Source organism: Felis catus, chromosome C2 (genome assembly GCF_018350175.1).
Source record: "Felis catus isolate Fca126 chromosome C2, F.catus_Fca126_mat1.0, whole genome shotgun sequence".
Classification (NCBI taxonomy): Eukaryota; Metazoa; Chordata; class Mammalia; order Carnivora; family Felidae; genus Felis; species Felis catus.
In genome coordinates, this window is record NC_058376.1 from 121,455,506 (window position 1) to 121,473,595 (window position 18,090).

Genomic DNA, 18,090 nt, shown 5'->3' on the forward strand with positions numbered 1-18,090 from the left:
GAGCCGAAGTCGGATGCTCAACTGACTGAGCCACCCAGGTGCCCCAAGATTTTATTTTAAGTAATTTCTACACCCAAAGTGGGGCTTGACCTTACAACCCCAAAATGAAGACTCACATATTCTACCAACTGAGCCAGCTAGGTGCCCCTAAAACTGAACTTCTGATACCCATTACTTCTTAGACCTTGCCTAACAATGCTCTTGGAGCCCTAGTAACTTGCTATTTAACAACGTGTTTGAAACTCTTAAGTAAAAAACCAAAGCAGGCATGTACAGTACAGGTGGATTTTGTACACGGTATGCTAAAGTCCTCCAAATAAAGTCTTATCTTACTCAAAATGAAGATCATCAACAGAATGCAAAAACTATAATAACTCCTCTATCACCTTACAATTTAAACCACTGGAATATGAGAATGTGTGCATACAATGTGCATGTTTGTTGGGGTGTGATGGGCAGGGTTTATGTTATATGTATGTATATTTTATGTACCAATTTCAAACCAGCACTTATTTTACCGGGTAGAAACAATATTATGGAAATAATGTTATTTAAAAATAAAATTAAGGAGCGCCTGGGTGGCTCAGTCAGTTGGGCATCCGACTTTGGCTCAGGTCGTGATCTTGCGGTTTTTGAGTTCGAGCCCCGCGTTGGGCTCTGTGTTGACAGCTCAGAGCCTGGAGCCTGCTTCAGATTCTGTGTCTCCTCCTCTCTCTGCCCCTCCCATGCTCACGCTCTGTCTCTGTCTGTCTCTCAATAATAAATAAACGTTAAAAAAAATTTTTTTTAAATAAAAATAAAATATGGTCAATGCAAAAAAACCAGTGTATTAAATACTGCATATAATGCAGAACGTACAAGTAGGAAGAAAAAATATTATCCTTAATCCCTTTGTAAAGAGAATATTTTAGGGGCGCCTGGGTGGCGCAGTCGGTTAAGCGTCTGACCAGCCAGGTCACGATCTCGCGGTCCGTGAGTTTGAGCCCCGCGTCAGGCTCTGGGCTGATGGCTCAGAGCCTGGAGCCTGTTTCCGATTCTGTGTCTCCCTCTCTCTCTGCCCCTCCCCCGTTCATGCTCTGTCTCTCTCTGTCCCAAAAATAAATAAACGTTGAAAAAAAATTTAAAAAAAAAATAATAAAATAAAGAGAATATTTTAACAAACTAATGTATATTCATCCAGTGTTATATATACATATGTATGTGTGTACATATATATTTATTTAAGGTAATGATAAGACTTTAAGTACTATAATATACTTGTAACTAATTTTAAGGAACTTGGTTTGAAACTTGAATATATGGAACACATCTTATTGCTTATATTATTCATGCAATTGTAAACAGTTTATTTCTGAAATAGATCAGATCATGTTCACTGGTAATAAAGTCACATAACTTAGCAAGAAAAATAGTTATCTTAGGATTAGTCTAGGTAGAAGAAAATGCTACAATGAGAGGTGAGGGAAAAATGAGTATGGAGTTAGTCTCTGATACTTGGTCAAATAAACTAAAAAAGAGAAAAGAGTGATTCCTGATGTTTACACAAATGTTAACAGCAAACCAAGGAAAAGTCATTGGAACAAAATGTTCAAGAAAAGATGGCTGGGGAAAGTGGTGTAGTCTGGCTGTTGATATGGCTCATAAATCCATACGATGAGCCAAGATCTAGTTCAGAATTCATCAACCTTAGCACTACTGACCTTTTGGGCTGGACAACTCTTTGTTGCAGGGGGCTGTCCTGTGCCTTGTAGGATGTTAAGCAACATCCCTGACCTCTGCTCACTAGCAGCATCTCTCGAGGTGTAACAATACAAACTGTCTCCAGATACAACCACAAGGCCCTTGGGGAGCAAATCACTGCTGGATGAGAACCACTGCTCCAAAAGGAAACATTCTACTACACTCGTCCCTTCACTGGCCTGCCTGCCCACCCTGCCTGCTGTCCAAATCCCAGTCCTCCATGAGAAGCCTGCCCTTCTCTAGTATCTCTTAAGGTTGTTCACATTTTTGGGAGTTATTTATACTGGAGTTCTGCACATTGTTATATTCCTCTATAGAAAGTGCCAGCACCTTGAACGGCCATGTCCAATAACGAAGGTAAAGCTGGCATTCAAATTAGTGTTTCAGTTGAGATTTTCTTCTGTAGTGGACAACCCTGGAGAATATTTTTTCCTTAAGACAACAGAGAAGAATTGAACACAGTAACAGAATACTCATTTTATTCTCTGATGTATCATTATTTAATATTTCTTACCACTTCCATATTAAGCCATTAAAACTATGAAGCTTTGTAAGACTGATGCTCTAGCCCAAGCTAGAGCTAAAATGTTTACTTTGTAAGTAAATTACTCAAGGCCAAGTGAAAATGCTATACAATATTCGCAAAAGCCATCCATTGCCCATACTGATCAAATTTGGCTTCACTATTAATTGTCAATATTCATTTCTGCTTATTCCTGGCAAAGGACTCAAGATTTATCAGCTCAGGTCTTTATATCACTACGTAAATAGAATAGGTTTTCAAATCAGTATGTAAATATAAAAGGTCTTTTTATCAGTATGTAAATATTTAACAACAAAAATCAAAATTTTCACATTACCTAACCCTAAGGCTTAACTTTTTACCTATGTAAAAAATTTATAGTGAGGAAAAACTATAACCAAATTTTGTTAAAAGCCACAATAACTGCAATATAATTACCTGGACTAGGAATCTGGTCACGGTATTTTGGAACCTCATCATTCAGAGTCTGAAGCATAGCCCACATTGTAAATGAGAAGAGTGCAGCCAGGAACCCATAAAAGACTAGGTAGAAGAGCAAGATCAAACCTGCAAAAGAAAATAAAACTTAGGAAATGTAGATACACACACACACACACACACACACACACACACACAGTGCATATGTGTGGGGGTAATGGGAGGGCAGACACGTTAAAGAAAGAAACCAACTGTTGTAAAGCTAGGATTCCAAGCTTTGCCATGCACACAGCCAAATATCTCCATATTCAGAACAATACACATTTGCCCAAGCAAAGGGTATTTCAGCAGGCAGGACCCACCCATCCCATGACCCCTCATCTCCACTGATACTTTCAAGTACAGGTAGCTTCTACAGATCATACTCTGGTTCAAGGTCAGAGCTTTAAAATTCTAGCACATGGGGAATGTCTCCCAAGATGGACCTGCTGTCCTCTAGGAAGATAAAAGATGATTTCAGGTGGAATAAAACCCCTATATGCACATATTCCTTTAAGTGGCAAACAGAAAGGAATTAGCACTTCAATCCCATATTTCACAATAGTTATTTGCATAAATTTAAGTTTTATAAAGTGAATGGACTTAACAGCCAGGAAATGTGCACAGAAGGCAAATCATGAAGATGGTATTCAATAAATGATGTTTAGGAAACACTAGTCAAGTGGAAGGCTCATGCAAAAGCAATGATAGGACAAGTGACCCAACCAATGGGACTTCACAATTCTACTGCTAAGCACAAAGCAAGAGTTGGCATACCCAAGTTTCAACATCAAGGGCTTAGTCTTTTTTTCCTACAAAATCTGGAAACACTAAAACAGATCTATCCTAAGCCAGTGATTTATTTTTAGGAACATCTAAAATCAATTACTTTTCTCAAATGTCCACATTCAAAGTTCCAACATCAGAAGAGTTCACCATGAAGATTACATATTAGGATATGTTGTTAAAGCCACACATTTACATTTAAGTGTTTAAAAATTGATCAAAGGATAATAAATCCCCAGATACAGCAATAGTGAGAAACACTAATTCCCCGGAGTTGAATTAACATCAGCTTTACTTCCTAGTCTTAATAACCTACTTGTTTGTTTGCCTGACTCTATCACCAGCAAAGGGGCTACAGCAGAGGTTCCTGACTTATAATTTATGGACTCCCACCACCACCAGGCAAGGATTACCTTCAGAGTTTGAGATTCTTATAATAATATATTTCTTAATATATCCATTTTCCTCCTCCCGGAAAAATGCTCTACAGTGTTTTTCTGATTTTTAAAAGACTCCACAACCCCAAAACAGATTGTGCCGAAAACTAGATAATTTTTATTTCTTAAATGTGGGCAGGAGACTGCCCCCTCCCTTCAAGTAAAGGGGAAATAGTTAAAGCAATTTCATCTTAATCCACCCATCCTCCCTTGCCCCAATTACCAGCAGGCCAAAATAGGGAGCGAGAGAACAGAAGGAAGATAGGACAGCAGGAGGACCTTCAGATAGCATCACTATCCTACCACATACAGCAATCCTGTTGCAGAAAAAGAAAAGGAAGACCAATATCAAAGTAGTGCTCAATTTACTATACAGGGAAATGAAACACATGCAGAGTCCAAAAGCTAATTTAATAAGATATAGGAGAAAGGATTCTTTCAGATCTCGATGTTTATAGGAACAGATAAAATCCTGCATTCAACAGACCAGGGTTATGTTATTAATATTTATATAAATATATATATTTACATATATATTTATATATTATAAAATAATATATAAAATACTATATTAAAATATTTTAAAAATATATAAAATGTAACAAGTGTAGACTGTTCCACACTCAATAAAACTACAAAAACAGGTGGAATGAGGCCATAGTAGTATATTGACTGATGCAGTAAGTATGAAACTGGAGAAGTTTAAAACAAAAGTGGTAAGAGTTTAATTATTTAGCTGTGTTTTTAAGTCATCCCAAAATATTATACCATTTTCAAAATCTGATTTTCAATTTCCAGGAAAAATAATGTAAATGAAATTTATAAAAAGTTACAAAGCAAATAAACATAAAACAGACATGAACAAGCTATACCCAAACAGGCTTTCGAAAGAACCACTACACAATGAAAAAGAGTGTTGAAAGTTCCTATGAAGAGTTATGTTCATAAAATACACAAATTAATAACCATGTCCCAAATCTGATGCCATATACTAGTGGCTATTAAGTCAATTTTGAATGTAGGGAGTGTAGAAACAAGAATATAGACGTGGTTTCCAGCACTAAAATGAGTTTTCTCTACTTGAATCTGTTCCTTTTGCCAAGACTCACACCTAATATTTAAAATTAATCTCTTATGAATATCATATATGAAGGATCACTCCCAAGGGTAGCAATACTTCATCAACTTTTTTTTTAATGTTTATTTATTTATTTTGAGAGAGAGTATGAGTGGCAGAGGGGCAGAGAGACAGGGAAAAAGAGAATCCGAAGCAGGATCCACACTGTCAGCACAGAGCCTGACATGGGGCTTGGTCTCCCGAACTGTGAGATCGTGACCTTAGCCGAAACCAAGTCTGACACTTAACCAACTGAACCACCCAGGTACCCCTACCTTTATCAACTTTTAACCTCTTTTCTCCTACTAAGAAAAATACCAGAAAAACACAAGTTGTCAATTACCGCTCTTATATATAGTTCCTTAGAGGCAGTTTGCTGATAGGCTTAGCAAACATACTGATGGGGATCAAATTGGAGGCACCCTAGTCAGTAATGGATGGTGCTGACATAATCTGTTCAGTGTGCCACGTCTGCCTCAGTTTTACTTAATGGAAGTAGGAAACAGCAAATGAAGCCTAAATGGTGCTTATTATACTACTGATATTTCCCAGCTTAAAATCCTTCAAGAATTTCCTTAAGTCATTAAGGAACAAAAGAAATTGGCATGCACTAAATTCTGAAGAAACATCAGCATTTTGAATAGTCTGAGGTCAACAGAATTATAACCAAAGAGGTTTATTCAAAATAAATATCAGGGCACCTGGGTGGCTCAGTCAGTTAAACCTCCGACTTCAGCTCAGGTCATCATCTCACAGTTTGAGTTCGAGCCCCGTGTCAGGCTCTGAGCTGTCAGCACAGAGGTTCTGTGTCTCCCTCTCTCTCTCTTCTCCTCTCCTGCTCACGGTCTATGTCTGTCTCTCAAAACTGAATAAATGTTAAAAAAATTTTTAAATAAATATCAAATACCAAAAAGCTTCGTGTTGTAATTGGTATTTTTATATTATCACATTGTTCTAACGGCATATATAGAAGCACAACAAATGCTACTTCTGTACTTACACTCTTAGATCTAAGGGCACATTACAGAACTGTCAATGACTAAACTTCTACCCTTCTCTAACACAGGAACGGACTTTCCTCTGCTCTCATTTCTGTTCCTTAAGAAGCCCCAACTTTTAAATCCCTTTCTTCTCTCTCATTTTAATTTTGTTTAGGGGAAGGGTGACAGGACAGATGCAGCAGCAGGTTATGGAGCAGGGTGGGTATATGCACAGGCTATGCTAGAGTCAGACTTAGGCTCAAATCCTGGCCTGACCACTTTTCTGCTGTGACCCTGGGCAAGTATCTACTCCCATACGAAAAAAAGGGGTGACGGTTGTACCTATCTATTCACATTATAGAAAGGCAAGTAAAAGTCCAGATATTTGACAAAAGCAAACTTCACGGGGGAAAAAGGCCAACAACAAAACTAGAAATATTTTTGGAATGATACTGCAACTAGGCTTTAAGGCTAAATTTAAGGTTTAAGTCTTAACCTAATCAATTGCATTTTACTCTAAAAAAAAAAAAATGTTTTCATAAATGAGATTAATGTGGATTCTATAAAAGAAAACTAAACAGCAAAAAATCTGGCCAAGGTTTATTCTGTATCACCCAAGGGAAGGAGAAATAGGTCCTGACCGGCCACTTTGTTTCAACCCCGATGGGTGTTCAACAATCCAGTTCCAGCACTAACCACCCAGGGTAGCACAGACTCCACTAGCTTAGGGCATGGCCCTCCACAAGAATGCCCTTACTTCAGATGCCACCTGAACTTCTAACCAACTGGCTACCAATCTAGGAGATCTGCAATGCTCCCTCAGATTTCAGAATTGGCTACAATGACTCAGAACCCAGAAAGGGCTCTACTTAAGATTAGTTATAAAGGACACCCACACAAACAGAGAGGGGTCTGGGATGGAATGCAGTCTCTGACACCCAATCTTCTAGGAATGTTCTGGGAATCACCCTCCCAACACATTAATCTGCTCCCAAACCTGGAAGCTCCACTAAGCTTCAGGGTCTAGAGTTTTTACCGGGGTTTTATTATGTGAGTGTGATTAAATCACTGGCCATGTAATTAAACCCAATCTCCAGCCCCCTCTTCTTCCCTCCCTTCAGTCAGGTTAGCTCAAAGTCCCAGCCCTCTAATCATAGGGTTGGTCTTTCTAAGGACCAGCCTCCAGGGAAGCTACTAAGGGGCCCACCAGGAGTCACTCTGCTAGCATAACATAGACACTCCAGTCTGGAAATTCCAAGGGTTTTTCAAAACTCGAGGCACCTGGGAAAAGACCATAAAAATTCTTTATTCCACAATACCAGCACACATAACCTGGGCACAAGGGAGTTACTAGGCTTTATCAAGGCCCGAACATACATATCCTCTCAACACACTTTAAGACCATGTGATCTGATTCCCTAACTTCTGCAAACTTCCTAGTTACCTGATGGTACCCCAGCTACTACAAAGAGTCCTCTCCTCAGAGTTCTGATGACTAGAAACTACTTCCTCTTTGTAAATAAATTAGCATTCTGTTCACAGTTAAAAATTTTTTTAAAGAGAGGCAAGTATAATAATAATAAAAAAACACAATGGCATAGAAAAGTGCAAGTTCAAAATCTTTTGTATATTTGAATTTTTAAAAGTGGCTTTTTATTGAGGTATTAATTCACAGTCCATTCACCTGTGACTGGAATTGTTAGGTTTTATAGTAACTTAGATTAAGTACCAGACTGTTTTCCAAGGCAGCTGTACCATTCTACATTCTCACCAGCAGGGTTCCAATTTGTCCTCATTCTCCTCAGCACTTCTTGTCTTTTTATACAGCCATACTAGTAGGTGTGAAGTGGTATCTCATTGTGGGCTTAACTGGCATTTCTCTAATGGCTAATGATGTCGAGTATCTTTTCATGAGCTTATCAGCCATTGGTATGTTCTTTGGAGAACTGTGTATTTACATCCTGTATTACACCCATTTTTAAATTGGGTTATCTTTTTATTTGAGTTCTAAGGTTCTTTATATATAGTACAGATACAAGCCTCTCATCAGATATCTAACTGTTGACTCCAATTCTATGGGTTGCTTCTCGCTTTCATGATAGTGTCCTTTAAAGCAGAAAAATTGTTGGGGTGCCTCAGTTGGTTAAGCGTCTGACTTTGGCTCAGGTCATGATCTCACAATTCATGGGTTTGAGCCCCATGACCGGCTCTGTGCTGACAGCTTGGAGGCTGGAGCCTGCTTCAGACTCTGTGTCTCCCCTTCTCTCTGCCCCTCCCCCACTTGTGCTCTGTCTCTCTCTCTCAAAAATAAACATTTTAGAAACTTTTTTAAAAAGCATAAAAGTTCTAGGGGTGCCTGGGTGGCTCAGTCAGTTAAGCGTCCGACTTCGGCTCGGGTCATGATCCTACGTCTTGTGGGTTCGAGCCCCGCAACCAGCCCTGTGCTGACAGTTCAGAGCCTGGAGCCTGCTTCATGTTCTGTGTCTCCCTCTCTCTGCCCCTCCCCAACTTGCACTGTGTCTTTCTCTCTCACAAATAAATAAATAAATATTAAAAAAAAAAAAAGCAGAAAAGTTCTTAAATTTTTTAAAACTTAGAAATGTTATTTATATGTATGTAAATACATATATTTATGTATTATCGCAAGCAAGTGAAGTTGGAGGTGGGAGGGGGGGCAGAGAGAATCCCAAGCAGGCTCTCCACTGCTCAATGTTGGTGAAATCATGATGACCTGAGCCAAAATCAAGAGTTAGATGCTTAACCGACTGAGCCACCCATGCACCCTGGAAAAGTTCTTAATCTTGACTAGTCTAATTCATCTATTTTTTTCTTTGGTTGTTTGTGTTTTTGGTGTCATATTTAAGATACCACTGCCTAGGGGCGCCTGGGTGGCTCAGTCAGTTAAGCGTCCGACTTCGGCTCAGCTCATGATCTCACAGTCCATGAGTTCGAGCCCTGTGTCAGGCTCTATGCTGACAGCTCAGAGCCTGGAGCCTATTTCCGATTCTGTGTCTCCCTCTCTCTCTGACCCTCCCCTGTTCATGCTCTCTGTCTCAAAAATAAATAAACGTTAAAAAAAAAAAAGAATGAAGAAAAAATAAAAGATACCACTGCCTAATCCAAAGTTATGAAGACGCGCATCTATGTTTTCTTCTAAGATTTTTTTAGCTCTTAGGTTTGGGTCTTTGATCTATTTTCAGTTCATTTTTGTATAAGGTATAACGAAGGGGTTCAATTTCATTGTTTTGCATGTGGATATCCAGTTTTCCCAGTACCACTTGTTCAAAAAATTATTTGTTCCAGGGTGCCTGGCTGGCTCAGTCAGTGGAGCATGTGACTCTTGATCTCAGGGCTGTTAAATCTGAGCCCCACATTGGGTGTGGAGATTACTTAAAAATCTTAACAAAAAAAAAAAAAAAAAAAACATAAAACATTTGTTCCTACTGAAAAAGTTTTCTTAAACTAATGGGCATATACTATCTTTATAATAAAAAAATGTATATGTACACTTGCACTCATATTTTATAATTTATTAAAATCATGGTAGCATGAAATAACTAAATAAGATTAAATAACCTGCTGAAGATTAACCTACCATAAGAGAAACATTCAGAGCAGTACCTCTCCATGTGGTACCTTTACCTGGTCTGCTCTTCCTGGCGGGCCTCAAGTTGTTAACTTTTTAAAGATTTTAATTTAAAAAAATGTTTTTAACGTTTACTCATATTTGAGAGAGAGACAGAAAGAGACAGAGCGTGAGTGGGGAAGGAGCAGAGAGAGAAGGGGAGAGAGAATCCCAAGCAGGCTCAGCACTCAGCACAGAGCCCAATGCGGGACTAGATCTCACAACCATGAGATCATGACCTGAACCAGTCAAGAGTCAGACACCTAAATGACTGAACTATCCAGGTACCCCAAGATTTTATTTTTAAGTAATCTCTACACCCAACGTGGAGCGTGAACTTACAACCGTGAGATCAAAAGGCACAAGCTCTACTGACTGAGCCAGCCACATGCTCCAAGTTGTTACCTTTCATAATCAAAACTCCCATTGTCTGAAAAATCTTTCAAGCATTCTGTGTTGCTCCAGGTGATAGAAATTTACAAAGAGTAAGATCTGTTCCTTCTCTCCAAGAGTTCAGTTATCACAAGTGACAGACCTATAAGCAAAAAATTATAGACATCAAGGGCTAGAGGAAAAAAGAAAGAGAGAGAGAGAGAGAAAGAATGAACTGTCTCTAGCAGGGAGAGGAAAGAAAAGGATTTCATCAGAGAAGGCCTCCAGGAATAAGTGAGTTGGCTCACCAAAGATGAAGAAGAGGAGTGAGCTCTGAGTCAAAGACCAGAGGACTAGCGGACTCCATAGGAGGAACAGCCAGATTGGGTGCAACTTTGCTCCTACCCCCCTATACACACTTGCTCCCAGTGTCAAGCAACTACTAATAGTAGCAATAACATCTACTCCAGAGTGGGAGCAGGGAGTATGGATGCTTGGGCTGAAAAACTTGGCAATGTCCGGAAGGATTGGTGAAAACCTAACGGAGTAGAGAGTTCCCATACCTAGACCAGCTCTCGGCTAACATTTGCTACCTACAGTTCCGTTTCTCGAGAGAGGAAAGTCTAAATACAAAGAGCAGGAGTACACACCCAATAAGTACCAAAGATTTCAGAAAAAGCTAATCTGATAAAGTACCAAGCTCAACAAAGAAAAGTAATTCCCAGAAGAAGTGGGTGCAAATAAAACAAAGGGGAAAAAATAGTGAATTTAAAATACAGAAGGTGAAAGGACAATTTTTAAAAATCAGATTTCATATTCTTATTAAAATAAAAAGCTCATTAGATAAGCTGACCTGGAGAAGAGTTAAACTCTAAAGAAAAATCCAGACACCTAAGAACATAAAACAGCAAACCAGAGACTGGGAGAAAACTTTTACAAAACATGTAACCAACAAAGGACTTCCTTGCCCCTAGAATTAGCAAAGAACTCTTACAACAAATTTTTTTTTAATGCACAAGAGTTTTGAAACAAAACTTCATCAAAGATGTAAGGATTGCAAAAAATAAGCTCAAGAAAAGGTAATCAACATCACTAGTCATCAAGGAAGGGCAAACCAACACCACTAGCTCATGCCCACCAAAAATGCTGGAAAACTTTAAGACTGACAGTACCAAGTGGTGGCTCAGGAGTGGAAAAACTGAACTCTCACACACTGCTAGTAGGAGTATAAAAGAAATAAAAGCCCTATTTTAGAAAAACAGTTTGACAATTTTTTGAAATTAGCAACATACATCTATGATAGGATCCAGCTAATCCGTTCCTAGATATTTAACCAAGAAAAATAAAAAGCACATGTTCAGAAAGTAAGGTATATGGATATTCATAGATGCTTTATTTGTAATTATTAAAAAGTACAAGCAATCCATATGCACATCAACGAATCAATTAATAAGTAAATTCTGGTATATCCATACAATGGAATACTATTCTTAAACTATTTCTCAAAATAATCATACTAAATGAAACAAGTCATCCCCTTCTTGCACACACAGAGTATAAACTACAATCCATGTTTTTAAAATTTCATAAAATACAGGGGCGCCTGGGTGGCTCGGTCGGTTAAGCGTCCGACTTCGGCTCAGGTCATGATCTCACGGTCCGTGAGTTCGAGCCCCGCGTCGGGCTCTGTGCTGACAGCTCAGAGCCTGGAGCCTGTTTCAGATTCTGTGTCTCCCTCTCTCTCTGCCCCTCCCCTGTTCGTGCTCTATCTCTCTCTGTCTCAAAAATAAATAAACGTTAAAAAAAAAATAAATTAATTTAAAAAAATTTTTCAGAAAATACAAACTGAAGTGTCAAAAACAGCTCTACTTTTGCCTGGAGACTTGGGAGGTAGGGAGAGAGGATCAATTACAAAGGGGCAATAGGAAATTTGGGGGGTAACGATTATGGTTGTTATCTTGATTAGTCATAGTTTCATGAGTACACTATTGTATACACATATATGTCAGTATATGTCAAAACTCAAGTTTTACACTTTAAATATGTACAGCTTACTATATGTCAATTATACTTCAATAAAGCTGTTTAAAAAAACAAATACAGGAGGGGGCCCTCGGTGGCTCAGTTGGTTAAGCATCTGACTCTTGGTTTCAGCTCAGGTCATGATCCCACAGTTCATGGATTCAAGCCCAGCATCAGGCTCTGCGCTGACAGTGTGGAGCTTACCTGGGATTCTCTTTCTCTCTGCCCCTCTCCCACTCTCAATTGCATTCATTCTCTCTCTCTCAAAATAAATAAATAAAAACTTAACAAAAATTATTCCCAAAAACAAATAAATAAATAAATAACAAAAACAGAAGACTAACCTAGTGAATCGGCCAGCTAAGGAAAAATTCAATGAGCTAAAAGATCAAGCCAAGATTTTCTACAACAATCCCCAAAAGGAGGGAGGGAATGTATGGAAATTGTTGAGATATGGGGGACAGAACCAGAATATCATCAACAAATCTAATAGGAATTCCATCAGAAAAGAGAAGTGAAAGAATGCTCAAAGAAGTAACAAATTTTGTCTAGACTGGAAAAGACTGAAAAATGCTGGAAAACATCCAATACCTAGAAACATTTCAGAATACCAACAAGAGGAAATTTCTTAATGCTTCTAAAAAAATAAAACAGGCTGTACCTAAGACAGAGAACTGTAATTGAATCTTCTTGGCCAAAAATGAGATATATTCCAAACTGAGGAAGAATGATTATAAACTAAAAGATCAACCAACTAAATAAACAAAAGGACATCTCCAGACATACAAAGACTCAGAAAATTTACTAACCTCATATCCTAACTGTAAGAATTGGTTATGCAATACAAAAAACTGAAGGGCAATAGCAAAAAAACTGCTAGCAATGCAAGTGTCCTCAAAGCAAAGAAATAAAACATAATGTATGGAGAACTATAAACAGTTATTAAAAAAGGAATGAAACAGATTTCAAAAACTCCAAGTGGAAAAAAATCTCAAAATGATATATACCACATACTTAAATTTAAAACACTCAAAAGAATTATATTTCTATAAATATACACAAAATAGAGTCTTTTTTAATGGAACAGAAACTTGCAAATCAAATTCATAAACAGCGGTGACCTTTGAATAAGGGAAGAAGGGTTCAGGATTGGGACTGGGGATGTAGCCAAGGAGGATTTGAGTTCTAGCACACCATCATTCTTTTCTTTTTTTGAAAAACAATTTATTTACATAATATCTAACTTCACAAAAAGAGGACAAAGATCATAGACTGAATTCCAAAATAAGTTAATTGTGTATTTCCATTTTTTAAGTTTTCTTTAAAAATCTAAGAGGAATACATAAAACAATGGTGAGCAAAGCAACCAGTAAGACTTACTGGCAACATCTAAGTGTTGATTTTAATTTCTTTTCCTTTTCAGGTTTGAGGAATAATTTAGATAGAATAACTTTTATCAATTTTAACTGTATAATCCCAGTGAGTATTGACAGTTGCATAATCTGTGAAACTACCACGAAAGATACAGAACATTTCTATCACTTCCAAAGAGCCCTTGTGCCCCTCTGCAATCCACACATCATTTGCCAGGTGAGCAATGATCTCCTTTTGTCACTATATTCATTAATATTTTATATAAAGTTAAAAATTTTAATTTGTTTAAATTTAATAACAAAATCCAAAAATAATATGACAAAAAAAATTAATAGTCAAATAATAAAAATTCTTTTTTTTTAAATTTTTTTTACATTTTATTTATTTTTGATAGTGAGAGACAGAGCACAAGTGGGGGAGGGGCAGAGAGAGAAGGAGACAGAATGGGAAGCAGGCTCCAGGCTCTGAGCTGTCAGCACAGAGCCCGACCCAGGGCTCAAACTCACAAACCACGAGATCATGACCCGGGCCGCTTAACCAACTGAGCCACCCAGGCGCCCCTAAAAAACATTCTTAAAGTGAGTTTAAAAAATCCACTGAATGCTATTAATGGAAGAAACCTAAAATTATACCACCTAATGGTTGAAAACAAAATAGGTCTTGCCTAACAAAAAGAAATCTAGATGTAACATTATGACTCTAAGCAAACTAGAATTCAAGTCAAAAAGCGTGAACAGTACAAACATGTTTCTTATTAATAAAAATACAAACACATCAAGAAGATGCAGCATAATAACCATGAGCCTTTGTGATGCTAAATCGCTTAAAATATGTAAAGCAAAGGCAAAATTACAAAATTACCTCAATCCTATATAGAGGTTTTAACATAGCTCTCCCAAAAATCCACACATGAAGTAAGTAATAACAAAAAGGACAGTAACTATTTTTAAAACACAACTAACAGTTACCTAATCTATGCAGAACTTTTGTAGCCACCAGAAAATAAACTCTTTACAAACTTGCGACACTGTCCCTAAAGGGATCATGACAAGTTACAAAACACAAAAAAAACCCAAATTTATAAACTTAAAAAAAATCAAAGCCACTTGCTTTAAAATTTAAGTAAATATATTAGAAATTAAAACAAAAATTTAGAAAATGGATTTCTATTTAGTCCTTGGATTAAAAAGACAAATCTGGGATGCCTGGGTGGCTCAGTCAGTTAAGCATCTGACTTAAGCTCATGTCATGATCTCACCATCTGGGGGTTCCAGCCCTGCATCAGGCTCTGTCCCAACAGCTCGGAGCCTGGAGCCTGCTTCGGATTCTGTGTCTCCCTCTATCTCTGCCCCTCCCCCTGACACGCTCTGTCTCTCTCCATCATCAAAGATGAATAAACGTTAAAAGAAAAAAAATGAAAAAGAATGCCTGGGTGGCTCCGTCAGTTAAACCTTCCAACTATGGCTCAGGGCATGATCTCATGGTTCATGAGTTCTAGCTCCGCGTCAGGCTCTGCACTGACAGCTCAGAGCCTGGAGCCTGCTTCGGATTCATTCTCTCTCTCTCTCTCTCTCTCTCTCTCTCTCTCTCTCTCTGCCCTTCCCCTGCTAGTACTCCGTCTCTCTTTCTCTGTCTCAAAAATAAATAAAACATTTAAAAAATTTAAAAAAAAGACAATGAAACCTGAAATATTCAAAATTCAAAACAATAATATATTCAGAGCAGAAAGCAAACAAAAATCCTTACATTCATTCACTAAAACACAAGATTAACAACAACAAGCCAGGTTTTTAATTCAAGACTAAAATAAATTCAAGGAAAGGGAAGAATAAAGATGAAAATAGAAATGCAAAAATATTTAACTTGATCAGTAAAACCAGTTTCAATTAGCAAACTTGAGAATAAATGAAATACAATTGTTTTAGGAAATAAACATTTCCAAATCAGAAGTTTTTACAAAAAATAAACAGAGCTCTACCCCTAAAACACATACACGTCCAAATGGCTTTAACTGTTCTCCCAATTTTCAGAGAATAGACTCTTTCTACAGATAAACTATATTTTTAGTATGCCCTGTAAGTCACCCAAGTGTTTTGTTGTTGTTTTTTAAACTAGGCTTCATGCCCAGCGTGGAGCCCAACACAGAGCTTGAACTCACCACCCTGAGATCAAGACCTGAGCTGAGATCAAGAGTCAGATACTTAACCGACTGAGCCACCCAGGCACCCCTACTTTAAGGCCAGCCTATGTGATACCAAAACTGGACACTCAGTATCCACACAAATTTCACCACTTTATTTTTTATTTTAGAGACAGAGAATGCATGTGCATGAGGAGAGAGGCAGAGGGACAGCAAGTGAGAGAATCTCAAGAATCAAGAGTCAGATGCTCAACTGATTGCGCCACCGAGGAGGCATGCCTCACACATGTATTTTATTTTACAAACGCTCACATACAGCTTACATACTACAGTGTGATAAGGACATAGGAACAGAGACACAAATCAACAAAATCCAAGAAACGATCCGTAAGACGAAGTTTTATATGTAAGAAAGTTGGCAATTCAGATCAGTGAGGAAATGATGGATTATTCAACATATTTTTGGGGTAAGTGATTAGGAAGAGCCCATTAAAAGACTATTAAACTTCTGGTGGCTCAGTCAGTTAAGCGACCCACTTCGGCTCAGATCACGATCTTGCAGTTTGTGAGTTCAAGCCCCACACCAGGCTTTACGCTGATGGTGCAGAGCCTGCTTGGTATTCATTCTCTCTCCCTCTGCCCCTCCCCAACTTGCGTAGGTGCTCTCTCCCAAAGTGAATAAACTAAATAAATTATAAAAAAATGTTAAATCTGTGATAATGTTAATGAAAAACAAGTATTTTTAAATAAACAAATTAAGAGGCGCCTGGTGGCTCAGTTGGTTAGGCCTCTGATTCTTGGTTTGGGCTCAGGTCATGATCTCACAGTTTCCCAAGTTCAAGCCCTCCCCTGGGCTCTGGGCTGGCAGCTGGGAGCCTGCTTATGATTCTGTCTCTGCCCCTCCCCGACCTGCACTGTCTCTGCATCAAAATTAATTATTTAATTAGACAAAAGGGAGCAAAGAGATGAGGGACTGTAAAAAAAAAAAAAAAAAAAAAAAAAAAGGAAACTGGGCAAACAAAAATATGCTCAGGTGTAGTTATCAGAGAGACTGCAAAATAAACCAACCAGATGTTACCTTCCCATCAAACTGGCAAAACAAAATTTTTAAAGACTAATAATATCCAGTGCTCAGAAAGTTGAAGGGAAACTGGTCCATTCATCCACTGCTGGTGGAAGTATAAATTGGTACAGCTTTTTTGGAGGACAGTAAATGTTAATATAAAAATTAGCATATACTAGGGCACCTGGGTGGCTCAGTCAGTTGAGTGTCCAACTCCATTTTGGCTCAGGTCATAATCCCAGAGTTGTGGGATCAAGCCCCACACCAGGCTCAGCAAGGAGCCTGCTTAAGATGCTCTCTCATTATCTCCCTCTGCCCCTTTCCCACACTTGTGCTCTCTCGAGTTTAAAAAAAAAAAAAAAAAGCATATACTATAAAGTGGTAATTCCATTACCATAAAGTGGCATATTCAGTATCTAGCCCAGATAAATTGTGGCACACATGCAGAGCAGCAATTTTTAAGAGAAATACTGGAAACAGTCTCAATATTCATAACAGAAAATATATGTCTTGGATATATATCTCTCCACTATGGATTATACAATGATTCAAAGGAATGAAATAAATACTGACATGGAAACACAGTCAAATCACATTAAGTGACAGGGGAAGGGAGAAAGCAAGTTTAAAAACATACATTCTTCCTATTACTCATGTAAAAGTGGAAAATTACTTATTCCTACATATTCCATATATATACACATACACAAATAAGTATATACATATATCTAAATGCACTGAAACAGGACTAGTAGGAAAACTGATAAAACAATCATTAATCATTCTCTATAGGAGAGACTCCACAACTGGTGGAAAGCAGTCAGGAGAAACACATAAATGTATTCATATATTTTTTCTTTAGTATTTATTAGCATTGTTTATACATATACAGTAAGGTCAAATGTCAATGAACATCCAGAAATTCACCTAGATTCTACCGTTAACATTCTACTATATCTTGTATCTATTCACCACTTATTTTTTAAACGCATTTCAAGTTCTAGACGTCAGTATGTACACTTCACTCCTAAACACTTCATCATGCATAATAACAGAGGGGAAAAATTACACTTAATGAAATACACAAGTCTCTAATGTGCCATTAGACAGGTTTTGACCATCACAGCCAAAGAACAAATAATCCAAAAAGGGGCAGAAGACATGAATAGACATTTTTTCTAAAGAAGACATACAGGTGGCCAAAAGACATGAAAAGATGCTCAACATCACTTATCCGGGAAATGCAAATCAAAACTACAGTGAGATATCACCTCACACCTACCAGAATGGCTAAAATCAACAACACAAGAAACAACAGGTGTTGGCAAGGATGTGGAGAAAGAACCAGCCTCTTGCACTGTTGGTGGGAATGTAAACTGGTGCAGCCACTCTGAAAACAGTATGAAGGTTCCACAAAAAGTTAAAAATAGAACT

General features: G+C 37.9%; 1 protein-coding gene across 2 annotated transcripts in view; it reads right to left on the minus strand.

The window, feature by feature from the left end:
- Window positions 1-18,090, minus strand: part of ATP1B3 (ATPase Na+/K+ transporting subunit beta 3) — a 66,649-nt gene that overhangs the window by 16,460 nt on the left and 32,099 nt on the right. For both annotated transcript variants that reach the window (XM_045037503.1, XM_023260509.2), the window contains exon 2: window positions 2,702-2,830. In XM_045037503.1, coding sequence (XP_044893438.1) covers window positions 2,702-2,830 — 129 coding nt within the window. The remainder of the gene's footprint in view (window positions 1-2,701; window positions 2,831-18,090) is intronic.